Source organism: Plectrocnemia conspersa, unplaced genomic scaffold (assembly GCF_051122295.1).
Source record: "Plectrocnemia conspersa isolate PC_06_02 unplaced genomic scaffold, ASM5112229v1 ptg000002l, whole genome shotgun sequence".
Taxonomy (NCBI): Eukaryota; Metazoa; Arthropoda; class Insecta; order Trichoptera; family Polycentropodidae; genus Plectrocnemia; species Plectrocnemia conspersa.
This window is the reverse complement of record NW_028277166.1, coordinates 17166224-17181817: the sequence shown is the minus strand read 5'-3', so window position 1 is coordinate 17181817 and position 15594 is coordinate 17166224. Positions and strand designations below refer to the sequence as shown.

The 15594-nt window shown below is 33.1% G+C and overlaps 2 protein-coding genes across 2 annotated transcripts; both read left to right on the top strand.

The window, feature by feature from the left end:
• The first annotated feature begins 1167 nt into the window (after window positions 1–1167).
• nAChRbeta1 (nicotinic acetylcholine receptor beta1) lies at window positions 1168–6056 on the top strand. Its single transcript, XM_088181398.1, has 9 exons — window positions 1168–1367; window positions 2988–3127; window positions 3194–3348; window positions 3416–3506; window positions 3679–4026; window positions 4086–4279; window positions 4339–4503; window positions 4563–4782; window positions 4842–6056. The coding sequence occupies exons 1-9, from the start codon at window positions 1310–1312 to the stop codon at window positions 5004–5006; spliced, it is 1536 nt and encodes a 511-aa protein (XP_088037524.1). The 5' UTR covers window positions 1168–1309; the 3' UTR covers window positions 5007–6056.
• A 2289-nt stretch (window positions 6057–8345) lies between these two features.
• On the top strand, window positions 8346–15447 carry LOC148237894 (putative E3 ubiquitin-protein ligase ariadne-2). Its single transcript, XM_088181400.1, has 7 exons — window positions 8346–8668; window positions 12613–12874; window positions 12939–13114; window positions 13179–13361; window positions 13624–13809; window positions 13871–14140; window positions 14218–15447. The coding sequence occupies exons 1-7, from the start codon at window positions 8447–8449 to the stop codon at window positions 14356–14358; spliced, it is 1440 nt and encodes a 479-aa protein (XP_088037526.1). The 5' UTR covers window positions 8346–8446; the 3' UTR covers window positions 14359–15447.
• The last annotated feature ends 147 nt before the right edge of the window (window positions 15448–15594 follow it).

The window sequence follows — 15594 nt, the reverse complement described above, 5'->3', positions numbered from 1 at the left end:
CAGCAATATTATATCAATCGCCGATCGGACGGTGAAATAAGAAATAACACACACTTGATGTTTTTGTTGTCGTTATAATTATCGTTGTTTTATTTTAATGTGTATTGTTTTAATAATTCGAAAGTCCCATAAATTAAATACATTTTAAAAAAAACGACGATCGAATCAATTAATAATATTTATATATACACACATACATACACACATACAAACATTATTAAACCTGTATATAATATATATATTTATTAAAATACAATTAAATTTTAAACTTAACGTATGTAAAAACCCTGTTGTGATGAAAAAACGGAAGATCATGTCTCCATGGATTGTACTTTGTTTATTAAATACAGAAAAGCGAAAATATCATATAAATGTTTTATTTATTATATTATACATATACTTATATCTACACGACAATGCGTATTTTTTATTGTAATATGTATCTACAATGAACATTGAAGATACATATTACAATAACTTAAATCTTTATTTATGGACTTTTAAATAAAGGTATTTTGCTATTGTAACGTAATTCTTTATTTTTTGATAACATTAATATTTTTTCTTATAGTCGATTTTATGATGGATTGATGCGGCATACATGAAGCGTAGTTTGGTTTTTACTTTGCTGTGACGAAATACTCAATTATGGCAACATCAACATTGTGTGCTTATAATTTAACTACTTACTAAAATATTTATTTGCGTATAAAAAAGCGTTGAGAAAATACATTTTACACCACAATAATAAAATCAGATATAACAAAAAAGCTCTAAGTGCTATTACATACTAAATAAATTTCATATAAAAATAAGCTCAAAAGTACCATGCATCATAATATATATTTAAATATATTTATATTTTACCAAAAAATGAGACAAAATTTTTTGATCAAAATGAATCAGCTTATTGTATCTTTATGGCAAAAAGTTCTGTACATAAATTGATTCTAATATACTTATGTGTGTATATTGTATACACATTATATAAAGCCTAGTATAATTATCTACATCGTATACGTATGTACGTATACACCTAAATCTGTTCCCACCCTTCGATATAATTAAGCATCCATATATAACAGTATTAGCAGCTTCAGCTTAGATACGCACATTTTGCTGAAAATTGACTGCATTATCTGAAATTCGTGAGAGCAGAGCGGATCGATAGATGGGTAGTTTGGACTGGGCGAGGAGGGAGTCGGGGCTGCAGCCAAAAAGGGTGGTGGGCGGTTAAGGGAGGAATCGTGAGGAGTTCCCGTGGGCGGGAAACGGGAGGCAAAACGCGCCCAGTGCCGCCCTGGACGCCATGCTGCGCGGACTGCGCTTCATTCCGGCCCTGGTGCTCCATCTTCTGCTACTGCACGGTATCGCACACACAACTAATTAACCATAAATTCTATACATTAAAACAAACATAATAATCAAAATAAAACATATAGTATAATTCTCAAAAAACGTGGCAATATTAATAAAAGTAATTAATTTAATAAAATACTATTTTGCTATCAAAAATAAATAAATCAACTAAAAATGTTAATTTCGCATACGCACCACACTATAAAATTAATATGTAATATAAATAAATATTTTTATTTTATATACATAATTTTAATACAATCTATAATTGCGTATCTAACCTATTGCATGCTTAATTATTTATTAAGTATGTTAAATATATTTTATTTTGTAATAAAGCGTACGCGCGTGGTCTTGTTGTTGCGAACGCGGACCACTCCCATTTTGTACACATTATGTCCGAGTCAATACTGCAGTATTCCGTATATAACTAATACATTGACACTACTTTAAAATATAATATAATGTGTTTTGATTGTATAAACTGCGTGTTAAAAAAGAGTTTACGTTGCAAATGCGGCGTTTTGTAACGCCTCTTTGGCGATCAATGTACGCCCTCGAATTTTTTACGCTTTCAATTTGATGGTTTGGTGCATATGAAACATCGCATTTCTAAGAGTCTTATCTTATAAATCGATTTTATTTAAAAAAATTAACATATTAAGAAAAAATAGGGAAAAACATATTCTCGATAGATATCAATCTCTATGTTATACAGATGTTTTATAATTATATTTCGAATAAATTTTCTTTAAATTCTTTCCAGAATAAACCTAAGCTTTTATTTTAAAGAGTTCTATATGTATTACGTATGTACGCATTTGTGTTACTAAGGTTAGTATTAGTACTACATCATATACAATATCCTTTGAACATAACTTTTTCGCTATGAAGCTTAAAAAATAGTTTATGTAAACAAATTTTATTATCATAAATTCAATCATATGCTGTTAAACGATCGTATACTATCGAGCAATTCAAGAAGTATATTCTAAATTTTAACACAATCAAAATAAATAATATAGTCAAGTATAACTCGAACACATGATTTGAGCAAAATTGCAAAAGATTTGTTCCCAAAAACATTTGATCTGTCCATAATGGATATTAACAAGATTTTTTATATTGTTACATCCGTGAAAAACCGCTTGACACTTCAACGATATTTATTTATTTATTGAAAATCTTTGTTTGTAACATGCCAGGCATTAGTTCATTACGTTACAACAAGGAAAACACAATCAACAACCACTTATTAAGTAGTGAGACATCAGACTGAAAACAGTCTATAAACTAGTGGCATATATTTTATTATTACAGCTTACAATTAATTGATGTCACTCGATTTTATTTTAATTATTCCTCCGCAATATTAGGAAATTCCAAGAAAATCTAATATATTATATAATGATTGATCAAATTATAATTATTTTAATCTCCCAGACACATTTGGGTCCATATGTGATTCGAATCCTAGTCTTACACGTATCAGTCATCGACTGTATCGTGCTATTACAAATAATTGTCAGAAGTAAATAAATAAATATAAATTCTGTGTAAACTTTCGGTATTTATCGATTCAATGGATCAGAAAATTCCTTAGAAATTAATTCAACTAAAATTAACAGGCGGTAGAGGATCTGAAGATGAAGAAAGACTGGTTCGTGATCTCTTCAGAGGATACAACAAACTCATTCGTCCTGTGCAAAACATGACGCAAAAGGTTGACGTTCGCTTCGGTCTAGCTTTCGTTCAGCTGATCAACGTGGTGAGTGTAACTATAATTAAATACAAAATCCGCGATATAGAAAATGACTTTAAAACCCTCTTTCAGAACGAAAAAAATCAGATCATGAAGTCGAACGTGTGGTTGCGTCTAGTTTGGAGTGATTATCAATTGCAGTGGGACGAAGCTGATTATGGAGGAATTGGAGTCTTGAGACTGCCTCCTGATAAAGTCTGGAAGCCCGATATTGTGCTGTTCAATAAGTAAAATTTCATTTTCGTATTAATTATACTGAAAGGCACACTTATTATCGATTGAATCTATTTTCAGCGCCGACGGTAATTATGAAGTGCGATACAAGTCCAACGTACTTATATATCCGACTGGAGAAGTTCTATGGGTACCACCAGCTATTTATCAAGTGAGTCACGATAAGACTTTTATATATAATAATAAATGTCATAGGCTAACTATTTTACCTTTATATAAAGACACTCCAACATGACATATTATCTTACATTTGTACTGCGCACTTTTATCTGCTGCGCATTTTCCTCACTCCACCACATCTTCTAATGCTTACAATTTTTCAGAGCTCGTGCACAATAGACGTAACTTATTTCCCATTCGATCAACAAACTTGCATCATGAAGTTCGGTTCCTGGACCTTCAATGGCGATCAAGTTTCTCTGGCTTTATACAACAATAAGAATTTCGTGGACTTGTCCGATTATTGGAAGTCCGGTACTTGGGACATAATAGAAGTACCTGCCTATTTGAACATCTACGAAGGAAACCATCCAACCGAAACTGACATCACTTTCTATATCATAATCAGAAGGAAGACCCTCTTTTACACTGTCAATTTAATCCTTCCTACTGTTCTTATCTCGTTCCTTTGCGTGTTGGTGTTTTATCTGCCCGCTGAAGCTGGTGAAAAGGTATAAAATTAAAAATACTATAAATAAAATCATAAATATTCAATAAAATATTATTTCAGGTTACCTTGGGTATTAGTATTTTGCTGTCACTGGTTGTGTTCCTTTTACTGGTGTCAAAAATTCTACCGCCCACTTCTCTCGTACTTCCGCTTATTGCCAAATATCTACTCTTCACTTTCATCATGAACACTGTGAGTATTCTAGTCACTGTCATCATCATCAACTGGAACTTCCGAGGGCCAAGAACTCACAGGTATAGGTTAATCTGAGTCTTTCAAGAAAGAATTGCTCTAACTCAAAATTTCTTTATAGGATGCCTTTGTGGATTCGCAGCGTATTTTTACATTATTTACCAGCGATATTGTTCATGAAACGTCCTCGCAAGACAAGGTTGAGGTGGATGATGGAAATGCCTGGCATGGGTATGCCTCCTCATCCTTCTTATGGATCACCAACTGAAATTCCAAAGCATATAAGGTATTAATAATCTTCCTCGATATCATTGGCTCATAAGTAACATATATGACTTATTTTAGTAAAATGGAAGTTATGGAACTATCTGATTTACATCACCCTAACTGTAAAGTCAATCGCAAGGTCAACTCTGCCGACATGGCCGGTGGTTTAGGAGGCGAAGGTTGTCGCCGAGAATCTGAGAGCTCAGATTCTCTAATGCTCTCTCCTGAAGCTTCCAAAGCCACCGAAGCTGTCGAATTCATCGCCGAACATCTAAGAAATGAAGATCTATACATCCAGGTACACTATAAATTAATTTAAAGCTTAAAATCAAATAATGTTGTATCTGGCAATTTCAGACGAGAGAAGACTGGAAGTACGTGGCCATGGTTATCGACAGATTGCAGCTGTATATTTTCTTCATCGTAACAACTGCAGGAACTGTGGGTATTCTGATGGATGCTCCTCACATTTTCGAATATGTGGATCAAGACAGAATCATCGAGATCTATAGAGGAAAATAAGTTAATCCAGAAGAACTCGAGGGTAATAGATAATATTGACTCTTCGTTGGGACAACGCGAGTGCTCAATGTTTAATAAATAGACCCAACAAAGGGCTTCCAACTGCAAATCATTGTAGATTTATTTCTTCGATATAAACGAAAATAAGTCGCTACGCTCATTTTTACTGACAAATCACTAACGGTTCGGATAAAAGTAACGAATCGCAGTCATGCCCTGCTTGTCGCGAACCTGCCTCAGTAATTTCGTTTGAGGCACCTTTGCGCAAAACTGCACATTTTATCAAACATTCACACATAAATGCCAAGCAGTCATTGAACACAGGTTAAACTATAAAAAAATATGTGTAAATGTAACAGTAACTAAACTGCCGCGACTCGGTGCATGCTTGCATGACTGTACATGCAAGTTGCGACGTAAATAATTTTAGAAAAACGATTCCAATTGACAAATAATATAAAATTAGATACATGTTTAATATTTACATTTATGAAAAAAATATATAATGGAAATGCGATGTTTGTTTCCCGTTAAAAATTAGTCACGTTATAGTAACGTTATCTTTCCGAAGCGACACATTGTTAGTAGAACTAGAAAATGGCCAAAAACCAAATAAGGCTAATGCGGAATTATTGATTACTTATATATTATATTAGCGATAGTTTGAAAGTACAGTGAATTAATAATACGATTGCTGTACGTGTAAATTAAATAATATGACCTAGATTTGTATGTTAAAAAAAATAGTTGATGATTGTATATTATTACTATTGACATAATTATGTTGTTTATTATCATTATGGTAATATTGTTAACGTTGAATTAATTTTATTCGTTAATTGGTACGCTTGTTCACATCGATATGATCGTTACTATATTTAATTTTTATCATTATGAAATGTACATAAAAAAAATATTATAAATATTGTTAGTAGTGACGACATTGATCTGCTAATTTTGACCAAATTGTCTTGTGTATATTTTGTTCGATTTGTACACTTCACATTTGTAATATCATTTGTTTTAATAAAATTATATAAAATAAAAAAATCTTATATTTTTATTACTTTAAATAAAAGCAATCAACGAAGAAAACCAAAACAAATAAAGAGTAGAAACCAAATTATTTCGTTACCCTGGAAGCTGGAACTACGCGGTGTACTAGCAAAACCACGACGCGACGACAATCACTTGTTTTTGGAGAAGCGACGCGACGGGGCTGGAGAATAGCAAACATCAACACGATAGACTTAGTTTTATTTTTTATTTCTATCGTGTCTAAGAGGTCGGAATAAGTGATTATTAAATAATTATACTCCTGAACAATCATCACAGATAATTTTTTTCTAGAATTTCCTAAGCTCGCGAATAAATAATTAAAATAAAATCGAGTTAAAATAAATTAATGTTGCAACAGAATTATATAAATGTTTTTAATCAGGTAGAAGACAATAGTCCTCTGCGCGACCAACCAAATGTTAAATGCACCCTCACTCTGCGGCCTAAATACTTTTCTGAAAAATTATCTGCAAATAATTTATTTAATTATAATTCCATGAGTGTAACAAATAATTTATTTAAATATCATGAGGTTTTAATGAGTTTTTTTAATTTATAGCGACCAGTCTAAATCATCGCACTATAATCACCGTAAATCAATGCAATTAAATTGTTAAAATGTGACATCAAATCAGCCATAAAAATAATCATATAATTTATAAATATATTTTTACGCACGTGCATAAAAAAACAGCATTTGAGCTTACTTTATAAAAGACTAGTGATATGACTCTAAAACTTCACTCGCGGTGCAACTTACACTTTTTAAACAAATACATACATATTCTTGTTGAATTGGCACGTATTCAAATGCAAAATCACAAAGGAATGCGTTGTTTTTAAATATTTGACCGTTTCTCAGAAACAGACAAATAAATAGCATCCAGCGTTAGTCGTTGTCAGCAGCTAGCAAAACTTACAAAAACAGTTTATTAAAATATTCGGGTGTAGTACAGTTGCGAATAGTATAAAAAATATAAAATAAGAACGACAGTTTTAGTATTAAAAAGTCAAACGGTAGAATTTGAATCTCTTCCCATTTCTCTAATAACATATAAGCTGGAACGCTGCCACAGTAGTCATTTATCTTCTTACTTCACTTTCGACTTAAAAATATAGTCGACCCTGAGCTCACTAACAGTGAAACTTGTGCCACATTGACACAGACGGCTTAGTACGGGACTAGATCTTTAGACCGATATCATCGAAGTACATCGAAAAAAGCAGCCAAACAGTCTTTTCAATTAAATCCTCGGATATGGTCCAGTCACTATAAGTTAACTCGAACTTCAAAACAACGTGAAGATTTTACGACGCAGAGCTTCGACACAAACAACTCAACGCGAATATATTACTAAATATCAACAGTTTAAAATATTTGCAATTTGTGACTTAATAAACACGTATACTAAACATTGACATCAACATATGGGTAATCAAAGAAAATAATAAACATACGCAAAAATCGTATATCAAGCAATATCGGCCGTCACTCTGACTATTCTCTGGCTCTTTATATCAGCAACGATATCTTCAGTGGGGATTTCTTCACCGTACATACTATACCGTAATATCTTCATAAATTTTGTAAGTGTGAAAGGCTCTCCCACTCCCGCTCTTTTATTCCTGATAATCCTCGAGTCGCGACGCCATGCATCATGCACGCTTCTATAGAAACGGATAAAATAGAACAAAAGTAAATTCTGGAATCACATGTTCCACAATACATCGACTCAAACATACAGGCATATGTAGGCTTACCATACGTCCCAGTTTATCCCAGTTTCATAAAATTTCCGAGATGACCTTTTTTAGCTCCCTCCGCATTTCAAAATAAAAAAAATTCAATACACGCATTTTAACACCTATTATTAATAAAAATCCACACTAAATTTTCAATTATAACAATAAACGGGTATTGTGGTACATACCTAAAAGAAATTCAGTCAAAAACACAGGTTTAGGAGTGAAGGAATCACCGGAATTGTAACAGTCTATGACAGGGGGATTATGGGGTCTTTTGAAATATGTAACATCACCAATTTGAATTGGTTCATAAGGAAGCCTAATTTATTTTTTAATTGATATTTTTAATAAACCAGTTTTCAATTTTCTAAATAATTTAGAAAATAATTTAGCATTATAAATAATATTATCGGCGTGAATAAAATATGCCGACAATTTATTTATTGAATTATTAAATTTGAAACGATTTTTTACAGCGTCGCATTTTGCGGCCATAGACAATATCCGTTCGATCAGCTGGCCGCAAGGCGCGTCACTCGATAGCCGCTCGAAGGCTCGCTGCGGTCTCGGTGAAGTTCGGGGAGGTGGGCAGCAAGCAGCAGGCGGCAGGTAACAGGCCAGGCTATTCGGGCAGAATGTCGGACTCGGAGATGGAGTGCTCGGAGGAGGACGACTACTCGGACGGAGGCGGCGCCGCCGAGGACCTGGAGGCCGTCGAGGCGGAGGCCGCGGCTGCCAGGGCGAAGCACTTCGACTTTCCGTACGCCTGCCTCACAGCCGAGCAGGTCGACAAGATGCTCAACGAGTCTATCGAGCTGCTCAGCAACAGCGCGGCTGTCACTCCATCTCTCGCCAAGGTAAAGCGCTTCAGCTCCCTATATTCTATATTCATTCCATCTTCGCTTTGCCGTGGTAGATATGGTCAAATTTTCGCATCTTACGACCTTCGTGCGATGTGTGTAACTTTTAAAAAGTAACTAGTCAAAATGTTTTGGAAGATAATTATAATTTCAAATCTAAATAACAATTAGCTCATAGTTTCTCAAACTTTTGGTTCAATACCCCCGCTGAAAAATATATTCATCTTATATATTTTTTTTGCAACCCATGAACGAAGAATTTTACCCTATAAAAAGTATCATTTTTCGAACTTCAATTTCGGCGAAGTTCGGCGGTCCCTCATAAGGATGTGTCGCTGATATTAATTACTAATAGATATTTATTTGGCAATTTTCGTCATATTTTTTTATGATTTGTATTGTACAGTATTATGGTTAGCTTTAATTGATTTAACCCTTTGACTGCTAACAACGATATAACGTTTGTGATAACATCAAATAAACACTAACAACAATTGTTGTTGACGTCATGATTATCGAAAATAGAAAAAAAACTGTTCTGACAATTAATTTTTAAAAAACAACATTTTGAAAGTATAAACCAATGAATATTTGACAGTGTTGTTATATGTGATACAGATGGTGTTAACTTTGGTTGAGATTGCCCTCAAATTTGTATACTGTCTTTATATTTGTGCAAAGATTGTTCCAAAATCTTTTGATTTAATATTTAGTTCTACCACATATTAATTTCAACCTTATCTTTAACACGCTCAACGCATTTTTCCATATTTCTGGCGTTATCGTTCCCAGAGCCTCAAAATAATTTATACATTTCTGAAAATTTCAAGTTATTATTTCTAGTTGCTACATAATTTTTAATTTGCGCTCAGATTAATTCTATATGATTAAGTTCGCAGTGATATGGAGGAAGTCTTAAAACTGCTCTATTTTGCCATTTCATCAATTATATATTTGTCATATTTTTGTTTGATAATTCTACTTTTAACATATTTTCATCAAAATTAATATTTTTTGAAGATAGCCAATTTTTTACAGCAAGCTTTGTACTAGCGGTAATGGAAATTTTTTCACTTTTTTTTATTATTCAAAAGCCCATAGCGAATCTGGGACAAACCCGTCTTTATTTCCAGTGTAGGAAATGGTAAGTCTCTTTTGCCTAAAAAATAGATATAATAGAATATAACTTTTTTTGCATATAGATTAAATATCCTTACCTGAAGGATTTTTTAATCTAGTCGAAAGGCCAGACAAAAATGCTTGTTTGGCAGATCTCACAGTATTATCTACCCATACATTTTTTACCATGTGTCTAGCATTTATCCACATTTCGTCTAGATAATAAATTTTTCTTCATATCTATACCATAACATTTTTCTTAAATAATTTATTCTACATACAAAGTTTTCTTTTTTTCTATTAATATACTGTTTCGCCCATGTTTTATATATTCCATGTTTAACAATTTTAAAAGTTTCTAGAAAGTCGACCTTTTAAAATTTGTCAAATTATTGTCTTCATTTACAACACTAAGAATTTTGTCAATTGTCAGTAATTCATTTTTAAAAAAAAATCATTTGTTTTATGACGAATCACTTCTTTATCAAAATCATCAGTTTTCTCAAAAAATATTTATGTGATTTCTTCTAGTCCGTTTTTGGAGGACTACGGGGGGTAGAATACATTTTTACACTTTAAATAATTCGACAACCGTACGCACGATTTCTGTAATTCTTACAGTGGATGTGAACAAACAATAAATCGTGAAACTTAACCTTGTTTTTATGACATCTGTTTATTATACGCTTTTTTAATTATATTGGCAAATGGTGCAAGCGGCAACCCTATGCGTATTTTGTATGTGTGCTGTTGACGCCTGAGTGGTGTGCCTCTGTCACCAAAACCACGCGCATGATACACTGTTTTTTATTCATGCTATATTACAGAAAATAAGAATAAGATCATTTGTTTATAAATTTATTAAGATTACTTAAACTCTCGTTATCGTAAGTTTACAATTTTTAAATGTTAAAATTCTATATTTTAGCTGTAATCAGGACACATACAACGCTTGAAATTTTAAATATCACTTAAACGCTTAGCGGACAGCGTGTGTTCGAGAAAAAACAGGTTGGCGGCAAAAGGGTTAACAAAAATACACCAAGTGTCTCAGTTTCTGACCATCGATTAATTTGTGCGGTATCTATTTGTCTAGCTTTTTCACCTTTGCTATCATAACACTATCTCCTAGATAACACAAGAGTGCTTGAATCGTTATATGTGAATTAGATTCCATTATCGCCTACAATCGCCTCGTTTACAACAGTCTGTGGTCTTCCTCAATGCTCATTTTCGAGATTCATATTGCCAGAACGAAATTTATAAAATCGTAATCTTGAGCTTCTCTGATTGCCTTGTTGTTAATTCTACCTACTACAGATGCATTGTTAAAAAAATAATTTGTATAAAAAAGGAATTCTCAATTCTTAAGCTGACAATAACTTGTTTATGGGTGTAAAATACACAAAAACAAAAATAACCTTAAATTTAAAGACAATTAAAACGAATAGTATCTTTACTTTAATTCAATAAAATACGGCTTGCAATCATGTTCGAACTAAAACTGAATAAAAATCGACAATTTATTACAAAAATGGTTATTAGCTCCACACTAAATTTACTAACTGTGCCCCGGCAGAATTCCCTTACAGTTTAGGCGTAAGTTTATTAACTAGAAATGCTTTCGTTGAAGACTTAGAAGTGATGTTTGAACACAGGTTGGAGATTTAACATGTTGAATTGAATTGAAGATGCTCGGTTTCATTATGCAGAGAGCATGACACTAATAGTTTATTGGCAGTTTCCATTCTGTACAATACGTTAGTTCATAGCATCCTCAAATATAGCTCTAACGTCTGAAATTCCAGTGAAGCAAAGTACCCTTTGTTGTTAAAAGACTTCAAGAGAAATTTCTTAGATATATACAAAAGTATGGATTATATCCGTTTTTGAATCCTAGCGCCTTTTTACTAGGAGCAATAGGATATTCTCGACGGTATTTTTTCTGAGGGGTGCTCTCGAAATCTGTCAATGCAATGACTTTTAGCTGTGGTCTGTAGAATGCTCTAAAAAGTCGCGATTGCATCCTATATTCTTAACCGTCGTAGCCAGGACATCTTTGCTCGAGAACGTTTAACATAGATGAGCAATTAGCATCTCAACGAGCTTGTATTCGGCAATAGTTACAAGGAACCAGAACAATTCATGTGTGATGGTGTAAATCTCTTTTTGGTGTTCATTAATATTTTTTGCATTACATTTCTGTCCAATTGAAAGTATGCGTATATGTATGTATGTGTGTGAGTGGATAAGTAGTATGTATAAAAGCGAACATGAAGCGTTGGGAAAACTTGTTAAGTCATTATAAACAGATTTATAATAAATAAATTTGTGTCAACAGCAGCCTTATATTTCCATAGTCACTGGCAAACGGTTCTTTTTTTAGGTAAAATATATTTTCATGTTAAATTCACGTTCAACAAAATAGTACGAAGGAAATTCAACCAAATATTTTCCTGCTAAAACCCAGAACTCCAGTTGCCTCTTTTTGAATTTGAATTTTTACTCTTCATGTGTCGATATTTTAACTAATTCTTCTTGTAATTAAAATTCTAATTTTTCCACAACGAAAATCGGTTTAGAATCCAATCGGAATCTTCAAATGCCTCCAAATGTTAACAATCAATCAGGACGGTCATCATCAGCGAGGAAAGATTTAAAAAATAGTAGAATTCTTCATAACCTAAATTGCATTTATAAAAAAGTTCTAGATAAATCTAGTGACCACAATTACTTGTCCTTTTTATAAAGTTTATAATTATGAATTTAGATCATTTAATTGCGGCTTGGGTTCTAATATATAAATGTGTTTATTTTGACAGGTGATGCTGCATGCATATAACTGGAACGCCCAAGAACTCATCATGAAATACAAAGAAAACTCTTGCGAAGTATTGATCATGTGTAAAGTGAAACCTCCTCCTGAAAACGCCGCCGCTGGATGCAGCAGTCAAATCATGGGCTCCGATCTATGCCATGTTTGTGCTTCCGATTCCGTTTTGGGCAGATGCAGTGCACTCTCTTGTGGACATTCGTTTTGCAACGATTGCTGGGCAATGCATTTCGAAGTTCAGATAACGCAAGGTTCGTCTTTCATTTTCCTCAATCGAAAAGTCAATGAACATTTCATAATTGGCAATATTTGCAGGTGTATCGACTGGTATTGGATGTATGGCTTCCAACTGTGAAGTGCGGGCGCCTGAGGACTTTGTTTTAGCATTAGTGCGTAAGCCCTCCCTGAGGGATAGATATCAACAGTTTTGTTTCCAAGACTATGTGAAGAGTCATCCGGAGTTGAGATATTGTCCGGGCCCAAATTGCCAGGTTTGTTGGAAAACAGTATTGCGGTTAAAAAGTTAAATATGGTTTTTTAAATCTTTTTGTTCAGGTCATAATACAAGGTAAAGGATCGCGATTTGGACAAGTTACATGTGGAAGTTGTGGGTCACGTTGGTGTTTCCGCTGTGGTGCAGCCCCTCACGCGCCAGCTGATTGTTCATTGATTAAGAAGTGGCTCACAAAATGCGCAGACGACTCGGAAACTGCCAACTATATAAGCGCGCACACCAAAGTATGTATTTTGATAATTACAAATGTTTAAAATGAGCTTTAGATCAGTAGTCCTTTATAATAATACAATTTATAATAAGATTTCTTCACTATAAGATGAATGATTTAGTATTTTAAAATAGATATTGTTACGTCATTGGCGTTGTTTAGGACCAGTAAAGTTAGTTTCATTATTAGACATAAATAGATGAACATCAAATAGAAACAAGTCTAAAACTAGAAACTTCAAGCTTTTTAATTCACAATGGTTATTTATTTTTCAGGATTGTCCTGCTTGTCAGATTTGCATCGAAAAGAATGGCGGTTGCAATCACATGCAGTGCTACGGATGTCGTCACGACTTCTGTTGGATGTGCTTAGGAGAGTGGCGAACTCATGGTTCAGAATACTACGAATGTTCTAAGTATCGCGAAAATCCCAACGTCGCTCATGATTCACATCACGCACAGGTATCTCATAATTTAAACATTAATTTTTTGGCATATGAAACTAAAATAAAAATATTTACAGGCACGAGAAGCTTTGAAGAAATATTTGCACTACTATGAACGCTGGGAGAATCATGCAAAATCGCTTAGATTAGAAGAACAAACCTTAGAAAAGCTTAGAAATAAAATAGATCAAAAGCTATCAAACGGTTCTGGAACATGGATAGATTGGCAGCAGCTTTTGGAGGGAGCCGCTTTGTTAGCTCGATGCCGTTACACCTTGCAATACACTTATCCCTATGCTTATTACATGGATTCGGGTACTCGTAAAGTACTTTTTGAATATCAACAGGTATATAAATGCCCTGATATATTATTTTTATCTATAATCTATAAAATCATATGAGTAATGTATAAATGTCTTCACAGGCGCAGTTGGAGGCCGAGATTGAAAACTTGTCGTGGATAATCGAAAGAGCTGAAAAGACTGATAAGGGCGTATTACAGAATCAGATGCACATTGCCGAAAAACTCCGATCGACGCTTTTGGCAGATTTCTTAGAAGTGTAGGAACACAATGGCAAAACGAAATATTTACTAATTCATAATACGTATGTTTAATGCAAAGTGAACTATAAATACTGATACCTCATATTGTTATTTCGTCTTAGTGACCAAACATTTTTCATGCGACTCAAATGAAATGGAAAATACACATTAAAAATATATTATATACGAATTAGCTTATGGGGTTAGTTCGTTCATTCCCTCTGCGAGCGAAGATATTGAATGTTTATTTTTTTATATCTCAATTGTAGACGCTCTGGTAAAAAGTATTGAGTCATATTTAGTTAGGTTGCGACTCGAGGTGCAATTAATTACAAGTTGTTTAGATATCGTGTTTTTTTCATGTTTGTTTAAATTGTTCTGTGATATGGATGTAATTTGAATAAAATAATCGCCAATATTCTTCTATATACTACTTATACAAAACAAAAATGATTATAAGTTTAGTAGAATCTTTGGAAGGGATTAATCTTTTTTTGTTCCGATTGTTTCTCAATAATGTGTTTATATTAATTTATGATAGACGTGTGATAATTAATGTTTCATAAATATATGTATTATGTATATAAAGAATATAGAAAAGCGCGAGTAGTGTTTAGAAGTACAATTAAAATGGTGTGGTATGGAAAATTTGATATTGTATGCGTATTTTACTTTGTATGTCGATTCTAAAGAAGAGAATTTGTGTTTTCGTATTATTCTGTAAGTTTTTTTCAGACAGTGTGTATTTATTTTAGTTAAGTACTGTGCAGTCCAATCATGTTTTTATGTGTACGGAATATAAAATAGTTTTTATTCTATTACAATCTGTCGAGCAATGCTTCATTTTGAATTTATTTTAATGTAATGCTGCATTCACAGATAAGGCACCAACCAGTTAAAATTCAATTTGATACCCTTTGAGTATATTATTTTTAAGAATTATATTTCTAAGTACACTATTTAAATTTGATTAAGAATTGCAGGTACGTGGGAATGCAATGTATGCGTCGATTATGAAATAACTCGTTAACATGAATGTACGTGTTTAGTATTTTTAGAATAAATATTTCCAAGTAATATCACTCAATGTGATGAAAGTAAATACACAAATCGTTTATGCATTTATGTTATGTTTACACTATATTCCTAGCATTCTATTTCATTTTTCCTCATTGTTGCGTGCAGTGGTATCCTGTTGATTTTTTATTGCTTAAAAATTTAAATAAATAAATATGGTTCTATACAAATCTACATCGG

Bases quoted from the DNA above. Each gene is read 5' to 3' on its own strand.
- LOC148237894 (XM_088181400.1), top strand. From the start codon at position 8,447: ATGTCGGACTCGGAGATGGAGTGCTCGGAGGAGGACGACTACTCGGAC. The intron at 8,669-12,612 runs GTAAAGCGCTTC...TTATTTTGACAG, and splicing joins TCACTCCATCTCTCGCCAAG to GTGATGCTGCATGCATATAA. The intron at 13,115-13,178 runs GTTTGTTGGAAA...CTTTTTGTTCAG, and splicing joins GTCCGGGCCCAAATTGCCAG to GTCATAATACAAGGTAAAGG.
- nAChRbeta1 (XM_088181398.1), top strand. From the start codon at position 1,310: ATGCTGCGCGGACTGCGCTTCATTCCGGCCCTGGTGCTCCATCTTCTG. The intron at 3,128-3,193 runs GTGAGTGTAACT...ACCCTCTTTCAG, and splicing joins TCGTTCAGCTGATCAACGTG to AACGAAAAAAATCAGATCAT. The intron at 4,280-4,338 runs GTATAGGTTAAT...ATTTCTTTATAG, and splicing joins CGAGGGCCAAGAACTCACAG to GATGCCTTTGTGGATTCGCA.